At 36.9% G+C, this 12,091-nt stretch overlaps 2 protein-coding genes and 1 pseudogene across 5 annotated transcripts; 2 read left to right on the forward strand and 1 right to left on the reverse strand.

Moving 5' to 3' along the window:
* The first annotated feature begins 4 nt into the window (after positions 1 to 4).
* LOC107026214 lies at positions 5 to 2,812 on the forward strand (annotated as a pseudogene).
* A 181-nt stretch (positions 2,813 to 2,993) lies between these two features.
* LOC107027105 (protein DJ-1 homolog C) lies at positions 2,994 to 7,873 on the forward strand. Of its 3 annotated transcripts, XR_001457714.2 has the most exons (9): positions 2,994 to 3,590; positions 3,816 to 4,016; positions 4,660 to 4,809; positions 4,896 to 5,075; positions 5,609 to 5,683; positions 6,304 to 6,504; positions 6,718 to 6,855; positions 6,927 to 7,315; positions 7,442 to 7,847. XR_001457714.2 is itself a non-coding variant. In XM_015228281.2 (8 exons), exons 1-8 carry the CDS (start codon positions 3,369 to 3,371, stop codon positions 7,134 to 7,136), a joined length of 1,377 nt encoding a protein of 458 aa, XP_015083767.1. In that variant the 5' UTR covers positions 2,994 to 3,368; the 3' UTR covers positions 7,137 to 7,873. The 3 variants fall into 3 exon arrangements, 2 of the variants coding, with proteins under 2 accessions (XP_015083767.1, XP_027774822.1); XM_015228281.2 differs by having other exon boundaries at positions 6,927 to 7,873; XM_027919021.1 differs by lacking the exon at positions 2,994 to 3,590 and having other exon boundaries at positions 3,878 to 4,016; positions 4,649 to 4,809; positions 6,927 to 7,873.
* Positions 7,874 to 7,928: 55 nt separating this feature from the next.
* Positions 7,929 to 11,827, reverse strand: LOC107027117 (ABSCISIC ACID-INSENSITIVE 5-like protein 4). Of its 2 annotated transcripts, none has more exons than XM_015228296.2 (5): positions 11,687 to 11,827; positions 9,341 to 10,436; positions 8,701 to 8,772; positions 8,580 to 8,609; positions 7,929 to 8,343 (listed from the first exon to the last, which is right to left on the reverse strand). In XM_015228296.2, the coding sequence occupies exons 2-5, from the start codon at positions 10,403 to 10,405 to the stop codon at positions 8,269 to 8,271; spliced, it is 1,242 nt and encodes a 413-aa protein (XP_015083782.1). In that variant the 5' UTR covers positions 10,406 to 10,436; positions 11,687 to 11,827; the 3' UTR covers positions 7,929 to 8,268. The 2 variants fall into 2 exon arrangements, with proteins under 2 accessions (XP_015083782.1, XP_027774825.1); XM_027919024.1 differs by lacking the exon at positions 11,687 to 11,827 and adding an exon at positions 11,236 to 11,662.
* Positions 11,828 to 12,091: the final 264 nt, after the last annotated feature.

The following is a 12,091-nucleotide window of genomic DNA, read 5'->3' on the forward strand; positions in this document are numbered from 1 at the left end:
TTAAATGCTACATTTGCTTTTTCACACACTTACGCAAGTGCTCTTGCAAATTATATCATACTGATGTTAATTTTTTGTTTATATATTGCTACAGAATAGAGTAGATTTAGAAAAGTGCCAACCTCAGAAAGAAGTCTAAAATCACGTGCTATCATTGCCAGATCAGTTGGTGGTTTTATCCTGATCAGGTTGGCCTTTCTGCTTCATCATCTCAATGTTTGGTTTCTTCATCGTCTCCCTGATTGACATCACACAGCTTTCAAATATCTAGTTGTAAGAAACTTATATTATTTGCATTTACTAGTGTTCTTGACTGGGAACAGGTTGTTCAGCTTACTCCAGTGGTCGAGAAAACTATAGCGTCAGGTGTGTTTCCATCTGGTGAATACATGATGTTATTCATTTATGCCACAAGCTATTAGTTATTTTGACAAGTTAAATATCTTATTGACAACGAAGGAATGAATATTGAATATAAGGAATGCAAATGCTGCTTTATGGAAAAGTCCTTCCTCATCTAACTTATGGTACTCTTTAATTCGACAAGCACAGTGAACTTTTCTGTTGCTGCTTATCAATTCATTTAATTTTCCTGGACTCTTTATAATCTTTAGAAAATATTTTTTTGCTGGGTCTTATTGCCAAAGCCATTGCTGACATATTTTTTCATTAGGATCAAATGTTGGTTCAAGTTGGAGAATATCATTGATATTTGGTGGCTCGGTCAATCGTCCATCTATAGAAGACAATTTCATGAGCAAACAATTCAGTGATCCTGTACAGAGCATGGACCATGCTTTATCAATGATCCACCCGAGAGAGGTATGAGTTTTGAAGGCCCTCTCTGCTGTATGATTTTTTTATGGATTACGTTGGTGATAAAATCAAACATGATATCTCTATATGTTTTGCTTGAAGCCCCCAAGTATCTTGAGGCCTTCAGAAACTCATTCAGATCAGTAGACTGTTGTAATGCCATCACAAAACTGTTATTGAGGTCATACTGTGACATTGTTCAGGAAGAAAAATGATGACCTAATACCTAAATCTATCATGCATTTTCTGGTAATTCTGAATAGCGATGACTTAGTCCTTCATTGATTTCATGCTTTGATGTTTTTGACATCTTTATGAGTGGCCTTTCAATTGACTTGTGCTTGGGGTACCTCCATCTAGTGGTAGTCTTTAGGATTACTAAATCTACTATTCTAGAAGTTCCTTTGTTATGTTAAGTGATTATTAAAGTTCCTCCCAGCTCGTCGCTTTCTCTGATTTTCCTACTTACGGATGTTTCTATCGGCAGATTTTGTCAACACTAGAAGACAGTCAAGACACTGATCCTAGAATAGAATAAGTTGTAATATGCCAACAATGGATTTTAGACAACCTAGGGAGAATATGGATAAAATAAACACAGTAATCTGCTTTCTGTCATATTCTAAAAGCACAGGGTACTAGTGGTACTGTTTGGTTTTCTGCCAAAAGTTAAAGAGGCTAATTAATATCTGGGTAAAGTAATTTTCTTTAACCGTTCTTCAGCTAACTTCTTATCTTCTCATACTGACCAGTCAAGTTTCCATTCAGGTCGTTTTTTCAATTGTTGATGCTGTGAGAATTCTGAATTTCTTTATTTTATCTGGTGGAAATTTCTGTATAGTTGGAATTGTCGACTACCTTTTGTTGGCACAATTTCTCTAAATAGTCAATGAGAGTGAAAAAGTATATGGTGTTTGTTAGCTTTATTAGACTCAAGGTGTTGTGTTAAGTTTACTGTAAGAATGCTCAAATGATTTTCATTTTCGATTTGCACTTCTTTTTTGTTGACAAAACTGGTGTTATTCCGCTTTCCAGGTAAATCAGACCAAAAGAGATCTACACAATGTGGTTTATCAAGAAACTTTACAGTTATTGGTAGTGGAATTTCATTCTAAGGTACTTTACAGGATAGTGCCTCATTGATCCTTAATTATGCCTTCTTAGCTGCACAAACTTTTATGTTCTTATGCACCTGTCAGCTTAGCCAATTCAGATGCGAACTATTTTGCATGGACTCGTAGTTCTTATCAACTGTGCTTGCTATTTATTGCAAAGAAAACCTCCTCAAAGAGATGTTGCAACAAGGTTCACTAAGCTTTCTGAAAAAAAGTTCAAGGTTTTTGATGAGTTCTATCTTATTTAGCCTTTGGTTAGGAACTAAGCAGAAAAGCTTGTCTAAGTTGGGAAGAAGTATGCCATCATTAACTCGTAACTGTACTTTGGCTTTTATCTCATTGTCATCGTCCTCTTTGAGAAATCAGCTTTGCCAGATATTCTATTTGGCATTGTACTCCTTGTGGTGGTCTCTAACCATATCATAGTGATGCTGATTCTTTAAGATGTTCTGTTTATCATCATTCTCTAGTTTTTGCTCAACTTATAATGACTTTACTTAAGGGTACCATTCATCTGGAACTAATGTCTTCTGGTTTGCAGATATTGGAGGAGTTACCACTTGATGCTGAGACAGTTGAAGGGCCTTTGGTGTTTATAGGAGGATGAGGCTAGTTTTGTTGCCTTTTGATATGATCATTGGCAATTGTACCTGGTTGTCAATTTTTGTTGTCCGATCCTTCATAATTTTGTCAAATGAGATAGTATAGTATTATTGCCATTATCTTGGGGAATTCTTGTCATTTTCTGCACAAGGATGATGTTCCTCTTGGATGTATATTTCACCATTTTTACTATACTAGTCCTTGTTGAGCATAAAACTGAGCTTCTCAGTGGTGTCACATGAGTCAAGAGCTAGAGCAATAAAGTAGGAATTTTAGGACAGGGGATCATCTTTCATGGGAAAGCGGTGCTCTTTTGTATAAGCTCTTTGTTAAGTAAGGTGATGATGCACCTTTCCTCTGACTAAAAGAAGCAAGCGAGGCAATCCACAATAATGTGGAGTGGTGAGTTGTTTATAGTATAATCAACACTTCTCTTTAAGCTATATCCATTTTAATCGTGCATTATTAATAATTAAATTGGATTAGCTCATAAATCACATTGGTGGATTTTGGACTTGGCAAGTGTTTTTATCTCCCCCAATATATTGTGACACTAGATATTCTTGAAGTTACTAAATAAGACCTAATAATAATCCCATTATACAACTCAAGAAGAACCAGCACTCAAAAACATGTAAAAATAAATAAAAAAGATAATTTAAAGTCAATTTTCAAGAGGCGCGGATATTTAAGCAATTCTTTTATTCGTAACTCGTGACATTATCCGATTAACCTCACCCAGATTCTTGTATTGCCGACGTCATACACATGCCGGCCGGGGACTAGTGCATTATCTCCGGCAACTAGAATCGTAATTGTTACCAGTTGTTAACAATGAAGTCCATATCTCCATTGTTCTCAGTCTCCACTGCCAAGTCTCCAATTTTCTACTTCAGTCCTATTTCTCGAAGACTTTCGTCTGTCAAATTTGCAGCCCCTCCGAAGATAAATTCACCAGATACGAAAAAACCCTGTTCAAAATCAGCTAAAACCCTCTCTGCAGCTCCTACAATAGACCCCATAGCTACTACTGCCGCTTCCTCATCTCCCAAAAAGGTGAAGAGTCTCATTCTCTCTGTTCCGTCTTTTTTGTTTGTTTATTCATTTGCTTCATATGTAAAATTGAAGATTTGCATTAGGAACTTGAAAAAAAATTAGTGCAGTATAAATACATGTAAGCTGATTGCTTGATTATCATTTAATAATTTCAATGGATATTAGTATTAGACTATAGAGGTTCAGTGATTTTGCCTTTTCTTTTCATTTTTGAGGTGTTTATAGGTTCTAGTGCCAATTGGGTTTGGCACAGAAGAAATGGAAGCTGTAATATTGGCTGATGTTCTGCGTCGGGCTGGTGCAGAGGTAACAGTGGCATCAGTAGAGAAGCAGTTGGAGGTTGAAGCATATGGAGGCACTAGGCTAGTTGCTGATACTTTCATCTCTGCTTGTTCCACCGAAATATTTGATCTTGTTGCATTGCCGGTTAGTATTAGCTTTCCTTAGTATTGTTGATATCATCTGATCTGTTAAATGAAATATCCGTCATATATGTTATCTGTTACAAGCTGTGAAGATTCACGTGAAATGCATTTTTCTGAAAGTTTATACTGACTCCACTACTTTTTTTACTACTCATATCCTTTCTCCGCTTCAATATATCTTTTACTTGGCAACTTCAAGAATTACCAAAACACAATGCAACTCAGAGATGCCATGTTAAGCTACAGAGTTGGTTAAAATGCTCTGTAAAAACACGCAATTGGGTTATACTAAGTAGTGTGTTTAAAGAGTCTAGATTTCATGGTAGTAATGGTCCTTCCCATCCAGTGAAATGAAACTCAAATTAGTTGAGGCTGCATTGTTACAATTGATGCATGAGCTTGGAACTGGTTCAACTGTTAAAGAAGTGCCAGCACAGGGATACAATGATTCAACTGATTCAGTGATTGATAGGCTTCACGCTGTTCTATGGATGCATTTTCGTCCTTGTAGGGATTTTTCTATCTCTACATAGACTTTGTATTTTGTATCTCTGATAATTTAGCTTACAGTTATTTCATCACAGTTCTATCTGTGTCAATTTCATAGGTGGAAATTTAATAACTGATGTATAGACTTGATATAGGGAGGAATGCCAGGTTCTGCTCGTTTAAGAGACTGTGAAGTTCTCCAGAAGATCACAAGCAGGCAAGCTGAGGAGAAGCGACTTTATGGTGCCATATGTGCTGCTCCAGCAGTCACTCTTTTGCCTTGGGGTCTTCTTAAGAGGAAACAGGTGACTATTGCATTTAGTTTATAGAGTTTGCTTTCTGTACTGTGTCTTCTTTCCTGGTTTGGTTAATTGATGCAGTGTCTATCAAGACCACTTGTCATCCTGCATTTATAGACAAAATTTCTTCCTTCCGGGCGGTGAAAACTAACACACAAGTCTCTGGAGAGCTAACAACAAGTCGTGGTCCTGGCACTTCATTTGAGTTTGCCATATGTTTAGTGGAGCAGCTGTTTGGCGAGCCTGTTGCCAGAGAAATTGGAGAACTCTTGGTGAGTGAATAAATTATTGATATTCTTAAATTCCTTACTCAACTTCTAGTTCTAGACCTCCTTCTTCACATATAATTTTTGAAGAAAAATATCAAAACTGAGCTGACTGGTAACTGGATCATTCATGGGTCGTTATTTAGTTATGTCATCATTCTGTCTAGTTCGTAATGGGCTGAGGTACTGGAACCGATTCGATCATGAACTATTGCTAGTTAGGTTGTGAGGACATGTTTAACAAAGAAATGCAACTTATTTGTGGTTTCCCCATTGATTCCAGCATTGACTTGCTAGGATCAAATTTGAAAAGGGTGTTAAGAGAAAGTTGTTTCTTGACTCAGTTTACTAGTTCAATTGAACAGGATTCAACTTAATTTCAGAGGGGTTGTGCACAACTGGCATTTGTGAAAAATCTTTTGTGAACACTTCATTATTATTTGGCCTTTGATTTGTTTGTATATGACTTACATCGTTTTCTGATTGGATTGTTTGTTATACTTAGATTGTTCTCTTAAAACTTCTGTACATTTGTGTAGTTGATGAATCCTGCAGGTGATGACCCAAGACAAGAATTCAATGAAGTTGGATGGTCTCTTGATCGCACCCCCCAAGTAAGCCTTCCTTGTTTTTTGTTTTATATAGCCGGAACTTAAACTGTAATTACAGAATTAATTTCAGCAAATAATGCGCTCACCCCTATGAGTTCTTTATCTTGTGCATAATGTCGAAGGAACTGTTTAAGGGTCTTAATGAATGTGCATTTTTCTTATTTGGTGCTTATCCATTCATCGTTATGCATGCAAATTCATGTTTTTAATGCTCTGCTAAAAACATCTCAGTGTCAGTGGTCATCTTCCATTGTTAGGGATTCAGGAAATGGTTTCTTTATTCTTTTCTTCCCACCTTGGGTTATTAATTTATTAGTGTTGCCTTGCAGCTCTGATGCTGGTACTGCTTCAGTTATTACCTTGTAGGTGAATATGTCTAGCAAGTGACTCTGGTTAATGTGAGACTTGTTTTTGACTTTGGGCAAGGTTTGTTGCGAATGTTATGTACGCTAGGGGGCATACATGGAATTTGTTCTTGATATTTATTTTTAGGAACAATTACACACAGTTGCTTGTCTGACTTGATTGGAGATTGTACTTGTGTCCTAGGATTAATGATGTTTTCCTGTGAATAATTTATTTCCCACGACATGTCAATGTGCTCCATCTTCACAATTTTGTAGGTTCTAATTCCAATAGCCAACGGGTCTGAAGAAATTGAAGTGGTTACCTTGATAGACATTCTAAGACGAGCAAAGGTGAATGTTGTGGTGGCTTCAGTGGAAAAATCAGCACAGGTTTTGGCATCAAGTGGTACAAAAATTGTTGCAGACAAGTTGATAAATGCTACTACTGACTCCATATTTGACTTGATTATCCTCCCGGTGAGGCTAAGTCCTTTTATTTAACCAGCATTTCCACGAGTTCTCCAAAAATTTTAGGCAAATGTACCTATTACCAACTCATAAGTGAGATGACAGCATTTCCACGAGTTCTCCAAAAAATTTAGGCAAATATACCTATTACCAACTCATGAGTGAGATGACTTTTGTAGGTCAATCACTTGCTCTGATAATTAATTGGTTCTTATTCTCTAGGGAGGAACTGCCGCGGCTGAACGGCTGCACAAGTCAAAAATTCTGAAGAAGTTGCTTAAGGAACAAGAGTCAGCTGGAAGAATATTTGGTGCAATCTGCTCTTCACCTGCAATCTTGCAGAAACAGGGGTTAATAAAGGTATGATGTTAGCCATTTGAATGCCTTAATTTTGAGAGAAAAAGTTTCAATTTACGCACTTCCTTTAACAGGACAAGAAAGCCACTGCACATCCTGCTGTCTTAGACAAGCTCAAAGACGGGGTAAACGATGCTCAGGTAGTTATCGATGGTAAACTCATCACAAGCCAGGGACTTGCTACAGCAATACAGTTTGCACTGGCTATTGTGAGCAAGCTTTTCGGGCATCCAAGGGCAAGGAGTGTAGCAGAAGGTCTTGTCTATCAGTACCCCAGGAGCTAGAAATGCCAGTCCTGAAACCCTCAAGAGTGCCCAAGTATGTTAAAGGGGAACTCAAATCGATGGATTACATACATACTTCACCGGCAATTACAAGAAAGGCAACTTTCTTCTCCTTGATGACTTGGTAGCAGATATAACAAGCTCGAGAGGAGATTTTCCTGAGTCTACCAAAACCAAAGGTAGTCGAGTCATTCCAATCCAGTAGCCAAGTCAGCATTCATCTGCAATTGGGGCAAACTGGGTGGATATCCCAACCCAAGATGGCTTATAAATTCACTTATATCATTTCCCCCTTCTCTTGACAGGATTAGTCCTAACCTACAATACAGAGTTCCTACTAGATCTTTAACTGGGATTAGGGCATTTACTATCACTCAGCCATTTCGCATTGGACAGAGTGATGATCAAAGTAATAACGCCAGTTATGGGAAAATTGTTCTTCACGTCATCTGTCTCGTCTAGACACTATACTGCAACCCCAGCTCACAAGTTTCTTTTCTTCGTTTAGTTTGGCCTCCAGAATCATGATTATTGCCATTTAGAGCATACAGATAGAGGATTGCTTCTCTCACCCGTTGAATGGTGATTTTTGGTGTGTACTTAACAATAGATTTCATTATGGATTTGTTTTGTTTTTTCACTTCTCTGGTGATCTTGATATGTACAAGACAATAAACAATCCAGGAGGAATGCTAGAGTACCATTCATTTATGTTCATGAGCATTTTGGAGACGAGATGAGTTGATTGCATTTAGTTGAAGCAAGCCTTACAAGAGTAATAAGAAAGTAGAATTGTTGGTTCATAGATATCTTATTTATTTTTACAGAAAAAAGTTTACTCCAAATACGTCTATCTTACATAGATAGCTATGGAACTGATACATCCTACTTGCATAGAGCCTCTATGACTAAAATGTGTGAAGCAAATTAAAAGTACACAGAGGAATTCATACAAGCAAATCGTTTACATAATGTACATAAATGGGTAATACCATCCATCTCATTACCACACATAAGGTTACCACACATGTGAAGAGGGTAGATCTGAATCAGATCATAACTAGCAATTCCATCCACCTATCTATTTGCCTAAGCTTGTACTCAGCAATTTTTGCTTCAACTCCTCATTCTTCTACCAAGGTCCTGTCAGTGTCCTTCTCAAGCATCTTAATTTATATCCACATGTCATATTCCTTTTATCAGTTAGCTGCAATTGCACAGAATGGAATGGTTAGCAACACTGGCAATCTACCAGACAGTAAACAAACTTCTTTAACTAATAGGAGCAACATGTTTTAGTCTCCAGCCTGAATGTGCATCCACTCAGGCAACAATTGATGACATAAACATAGCTCGTTTTACTCATTTCGTTGCTTAGTAAGCCATGTACATTATTTTAACTCTTCCTTCAGACCAACTATTAGTACTAAAAGAAGTCCGTACCTGATTTTTCTGCTTCTCAATAATTTCAGCCTGTGCGAAAAATCAAAAGTGAAAGTTACAGAATGAACACTTCATAATGCCATTGCAGTAACTTTATGATCTCCAGCCATTTGACACGTACCTGTTTCTTCCGCAACTCTTCATTAATTTCTTTTAGCTTTGCCACTTCAGCTTCCAACTCTAAAGTATAGGCCTGCAATATCCCAGATGAAGGTGCAACTAAGAATTACATTCACATAACAAATTCAAGTAGTTATTGATGGGAAACCAAAGTTTGTAACCTTGTTACAGCCAAATGCTTCCTCTTTCTCACTCTCAAAATCCCCTACTCTTGTAGTAAAGAAACAAAAACAAATCTAAACCACACTCAATGTATTATTTGTTTTGCCAATCGAACTAATTAATACATTGACACTATCAGCTTTTTCAGGGCTTGTTATTAAGATTATCAGCTTGATAAAGCATACAAGGGAGCTGTTTCAAACAAATATAATGATGTTCAAAAATTTATCAGGCATTGATAGCTCTAAGAGTAATTAATTTGACAAGGGAGTCTACATTAAACACCAAGATAATGCTGTCAAAATCTTCAGCTCTTTTACTCAAAATTGCATGAGGCATTTTCGTTATACAAAGTTGTTGACCAAGTGTGATATAAATTAGAAGTTCAGCGTAAATCCTATGATGTAATGGTCCTCAAGAATCAGAAGCACAAGAAAATATTGTAAATCATCAGATAATAGCTCAACATATGAGTTCACCTGCTTCCGAGCCCTTGATCTAGCTGCAGATTCTCTGTTCTTAATCATCCTCCTACGCCTTCGCTCCACAACTTTTTCCAAAGAACTACCAGATCTCCTTCCCCTTCCACCTTCACTAAATGCATAGGGGGAAGGTGAAAGAGACGATGTATCCACATTGCTCCTTGCAATAAAATCGTTTCCAGGGGATCCTACTTTTGCTGGTGAAACTCCATTATGAAATCCTGTCTTCCCCATAACTCCGCCTTGAGCCATATTAGCATTTACAGAAGGACTGGACATTCCAACAGCAGGAGCCGTTGTTCGTGGGCTAGCCAGGTGACCATTATTTGATAACTGCATAGGAGATGCAAACGCCACTGTTGTTTGCTTGGGGAAAAGAGGCTGTTGCTGCTGAGGTGGTTGTTGCTGTGAGGCCGTGGCACCAACCACATTCAACATGTTATTGGCTGCAATTTGATTAATCAACAGCCCACTGTTTTGAGTTGGTTGCTGAAATGCTATGTTGAAACCATTGTTGTTGTTCTGTTGACTTAAACCATTGTTAAATGTAATACCACTTGAGTTTGAAGTAGATTGCATATCTTCTCTAACTACACCTGCTTTCACCAGAAACTCCTCCAACGTCATTTCTCCCAAGGTAGATTGCCTCTGCCCAAAGTTTGATTTCCCATCACTTCCGTCTGGGGTACATACCGTAGTTTCTTTTTGAAAGTTTCTCCATACTTCATCAACAGTTTTCTGACTTAGTGTCCGAGGTAATGTCAAAGAACCTTGCCTCTGTAGATTTCCTACAGGTGCATTCCCATCTTCTCCTCCCCCAGTAGAAGATGTCACAGCTTGAGACTCTTCAGCTGTCCAAATGCTTTTCAACAGTTCCTCCATGTTTATTGAACCAAAATCTTTTCCAAGTCCACTAAATGTAGTTTGAAGCTCATCAAACGTCAACGAGTATATGGAAGATTGCCTAGCCAAAGGGAAATCACCATTACCAACTGACTTCCCCCCGTTGCTCTCCACCTGTGGCTTGTCAGTAATGTTCTTGAAGTTCATGTAAGATCCCATGGTACTAGAACTCAAAAGGGAATTTGAATATCTGATAAAATAAAAGAAGTCATTAGTACAAATTTAAGCAGTTAAAGTAGAGCAGTGGCTGCTGACCATTGGAACCTTTTTCTTTTCTTAGGAAGTGTTTGACCATAAACTTTAGGAGTAAATTTGTAAGACTTATCTTCACAAAATCTATTTGGACCTGAATTTTGATCAGATTTTGAACCTGGCTCAGACTACTTTTTGGATTACTAGACTTCCACTCACAAAACTTTACATTTTTCCCAAACAAAACGCACGTCCAAACACAACTTCAAAAACTCAAACTTTCAAGTTTCAAGTTCAAAATCTATGGTTAAACGGAAACGGTGTCAAATCCAAGAAGAAGCACAATAAAACCCACAGCTTCAGGAGACATAATATTCACCAAATCAACAAATTACAGTACTAATTGAATTGATAAGTTTTAAGTTTTTTTTTTTCATAATAGAAAAGACCAAACACCGATTCTATTACTATCTCCAAAGACTTCAAATCATTCTTGAGCTATATTAAACCATAGATAAATTATGATAGACCACATTAACTACAAACTCAATTATAAACAAATTGTTCTGCTCCACCAACAGAGGACTTCTTTTCGGGGGTTCCCTATCCGGTGTCCCTTCATTAGAACTCGACTAATCCGTATTTGGGCAGCATAAAATCGCTCCCTACCAAGTATTTTTCCATACCCATGCTAAAAATTCGAGACCTTTAGTTAAGAAAAGAGCAGGTCATCTACTACACCACATTTTTTGACGGTAAAAAGATGATTGTATTGGTTGTAACAGATGTAAATCCACCTGTCCAACGAAATACTCGACTGTCTGAGTTTATGTATGGCATGAAACAACACCCAGTACAATCTAACTTTGTTGGTCTTCATACACAAATTGATTATGCCCATTAGAAAAAGATGCAATCTTCAGTACTATAACATTTGAATAACTAAAAAATCATGATCAATATCTGATTTTAGTCCAAAAAAAAAAATAACAGATCAATATCAGTGTTAGCTCAATTCAGTATAAAACATACTAAACAGTCTTTCAATACAATGGATCCAAGATTTAACCATCCCAAAAAAAACCAAAAACCAAAATTCATCCATCTAACATCATCTATACTTGATCAAATAATATAAACTGCATATTAATACAAAGATTTTCAACTTTATTAAATCAAGAAAAAAGATTGATGATTTGTTGTTAGGATAGAGACAAAAGAAAATAGAAAGTGGAGAGACAATTATACCCTTGTATATGTGCAGATGAAATGGAAGGGAGCAACAAGGAAAGAGCAGCAGCGTGTCGTCTCCTTCTTCTTCGCTGATTTAGGGCTTGCTCCACTCGACAAGTGTCTTCTCTTCTTACACCTTACCCACTCTTTTAAAGCACCTCTTCTTCCAAATTTATGCGACACACTTTATTTTAAAAAACAATTTACCGTAATATAACATTTCTTTCATTCATTTTTTCTCATCATAGTTTGACTTAATACATCATTAAGATAATAATTATCGATATAGATATTGTATTAAAATATCTGATTGATATCTTGGAAAATGATTAGAAAAATAAATATTTCCTCCATTTCAAAAAGAAAGATATATTTTTTTTATAATAATTTTTTACGTGGTATGTTTGAGGTCATAAGATT

Source organism: Solanum pennellii, chromosome 1 (genome assembly GCF_001406875.1).
Source record: "Solanum pennellii chromosome 1, SPENNV200".
Classification (NCBI taxonomy): Eukaryota; Viridiplantae; Streptophyta; class Magnoliopsida; order Solanales; family Solanaceae; genus Solanum; species Solanum pennellii.

What these genes read in the sequence shown, in the direction of transcription:
- LOC107027105 (XM_015228281.2), top strand. Translation starts at nt 3,369, where the DNA reads ATGAAGTCCATATCTCCATTGTTCTCAGTCTCCACTGCCAAGTCTCCA. An exon ending in TTGACTTGATTATCCTCCCG is followed by an intron (nt 6,505 to 6,717) that starts GTGAGGCTAAGT and finishes CTTATTCTCTAG; the next exon opens with GGAGGAACTGCCGCGGCTGA. An exon ending in AGAAACAGGGGTTAATAAAG is followed by an intron (nt 6,856 to 6,926) that starts GTATGATGTTAG and finishes TTCCTTTAACAG; the next exon opens with GACAAGAAAGCCACTGCACA.
- LOC107027117 (XM_027919024.1), bottom strand. Translation starts at nt 11,339, where the DNA reads ATGGGCATAATCAATTTGTGTATGAAGACCAACAAAGTTAGATTGTAC. An exon ending in GATCAAGGGCTCGGAAGCAG is followed by an intron (nt 8,773 to 9,340) that starts GTGAACTCATAT and finishes GGGATATTGCAG; the next exon opens with GCCTATACTTTAGAGTTGGA. An exon ending in AAGAGTTGCGGAAGAAACAG is followed by an intron (nt 8,610 to 8,700) that starts GTACGTGTCAAA and finishes TTTTTCGCACAG; the next exon opens with GCTGAAATTATTGAGAAGCA.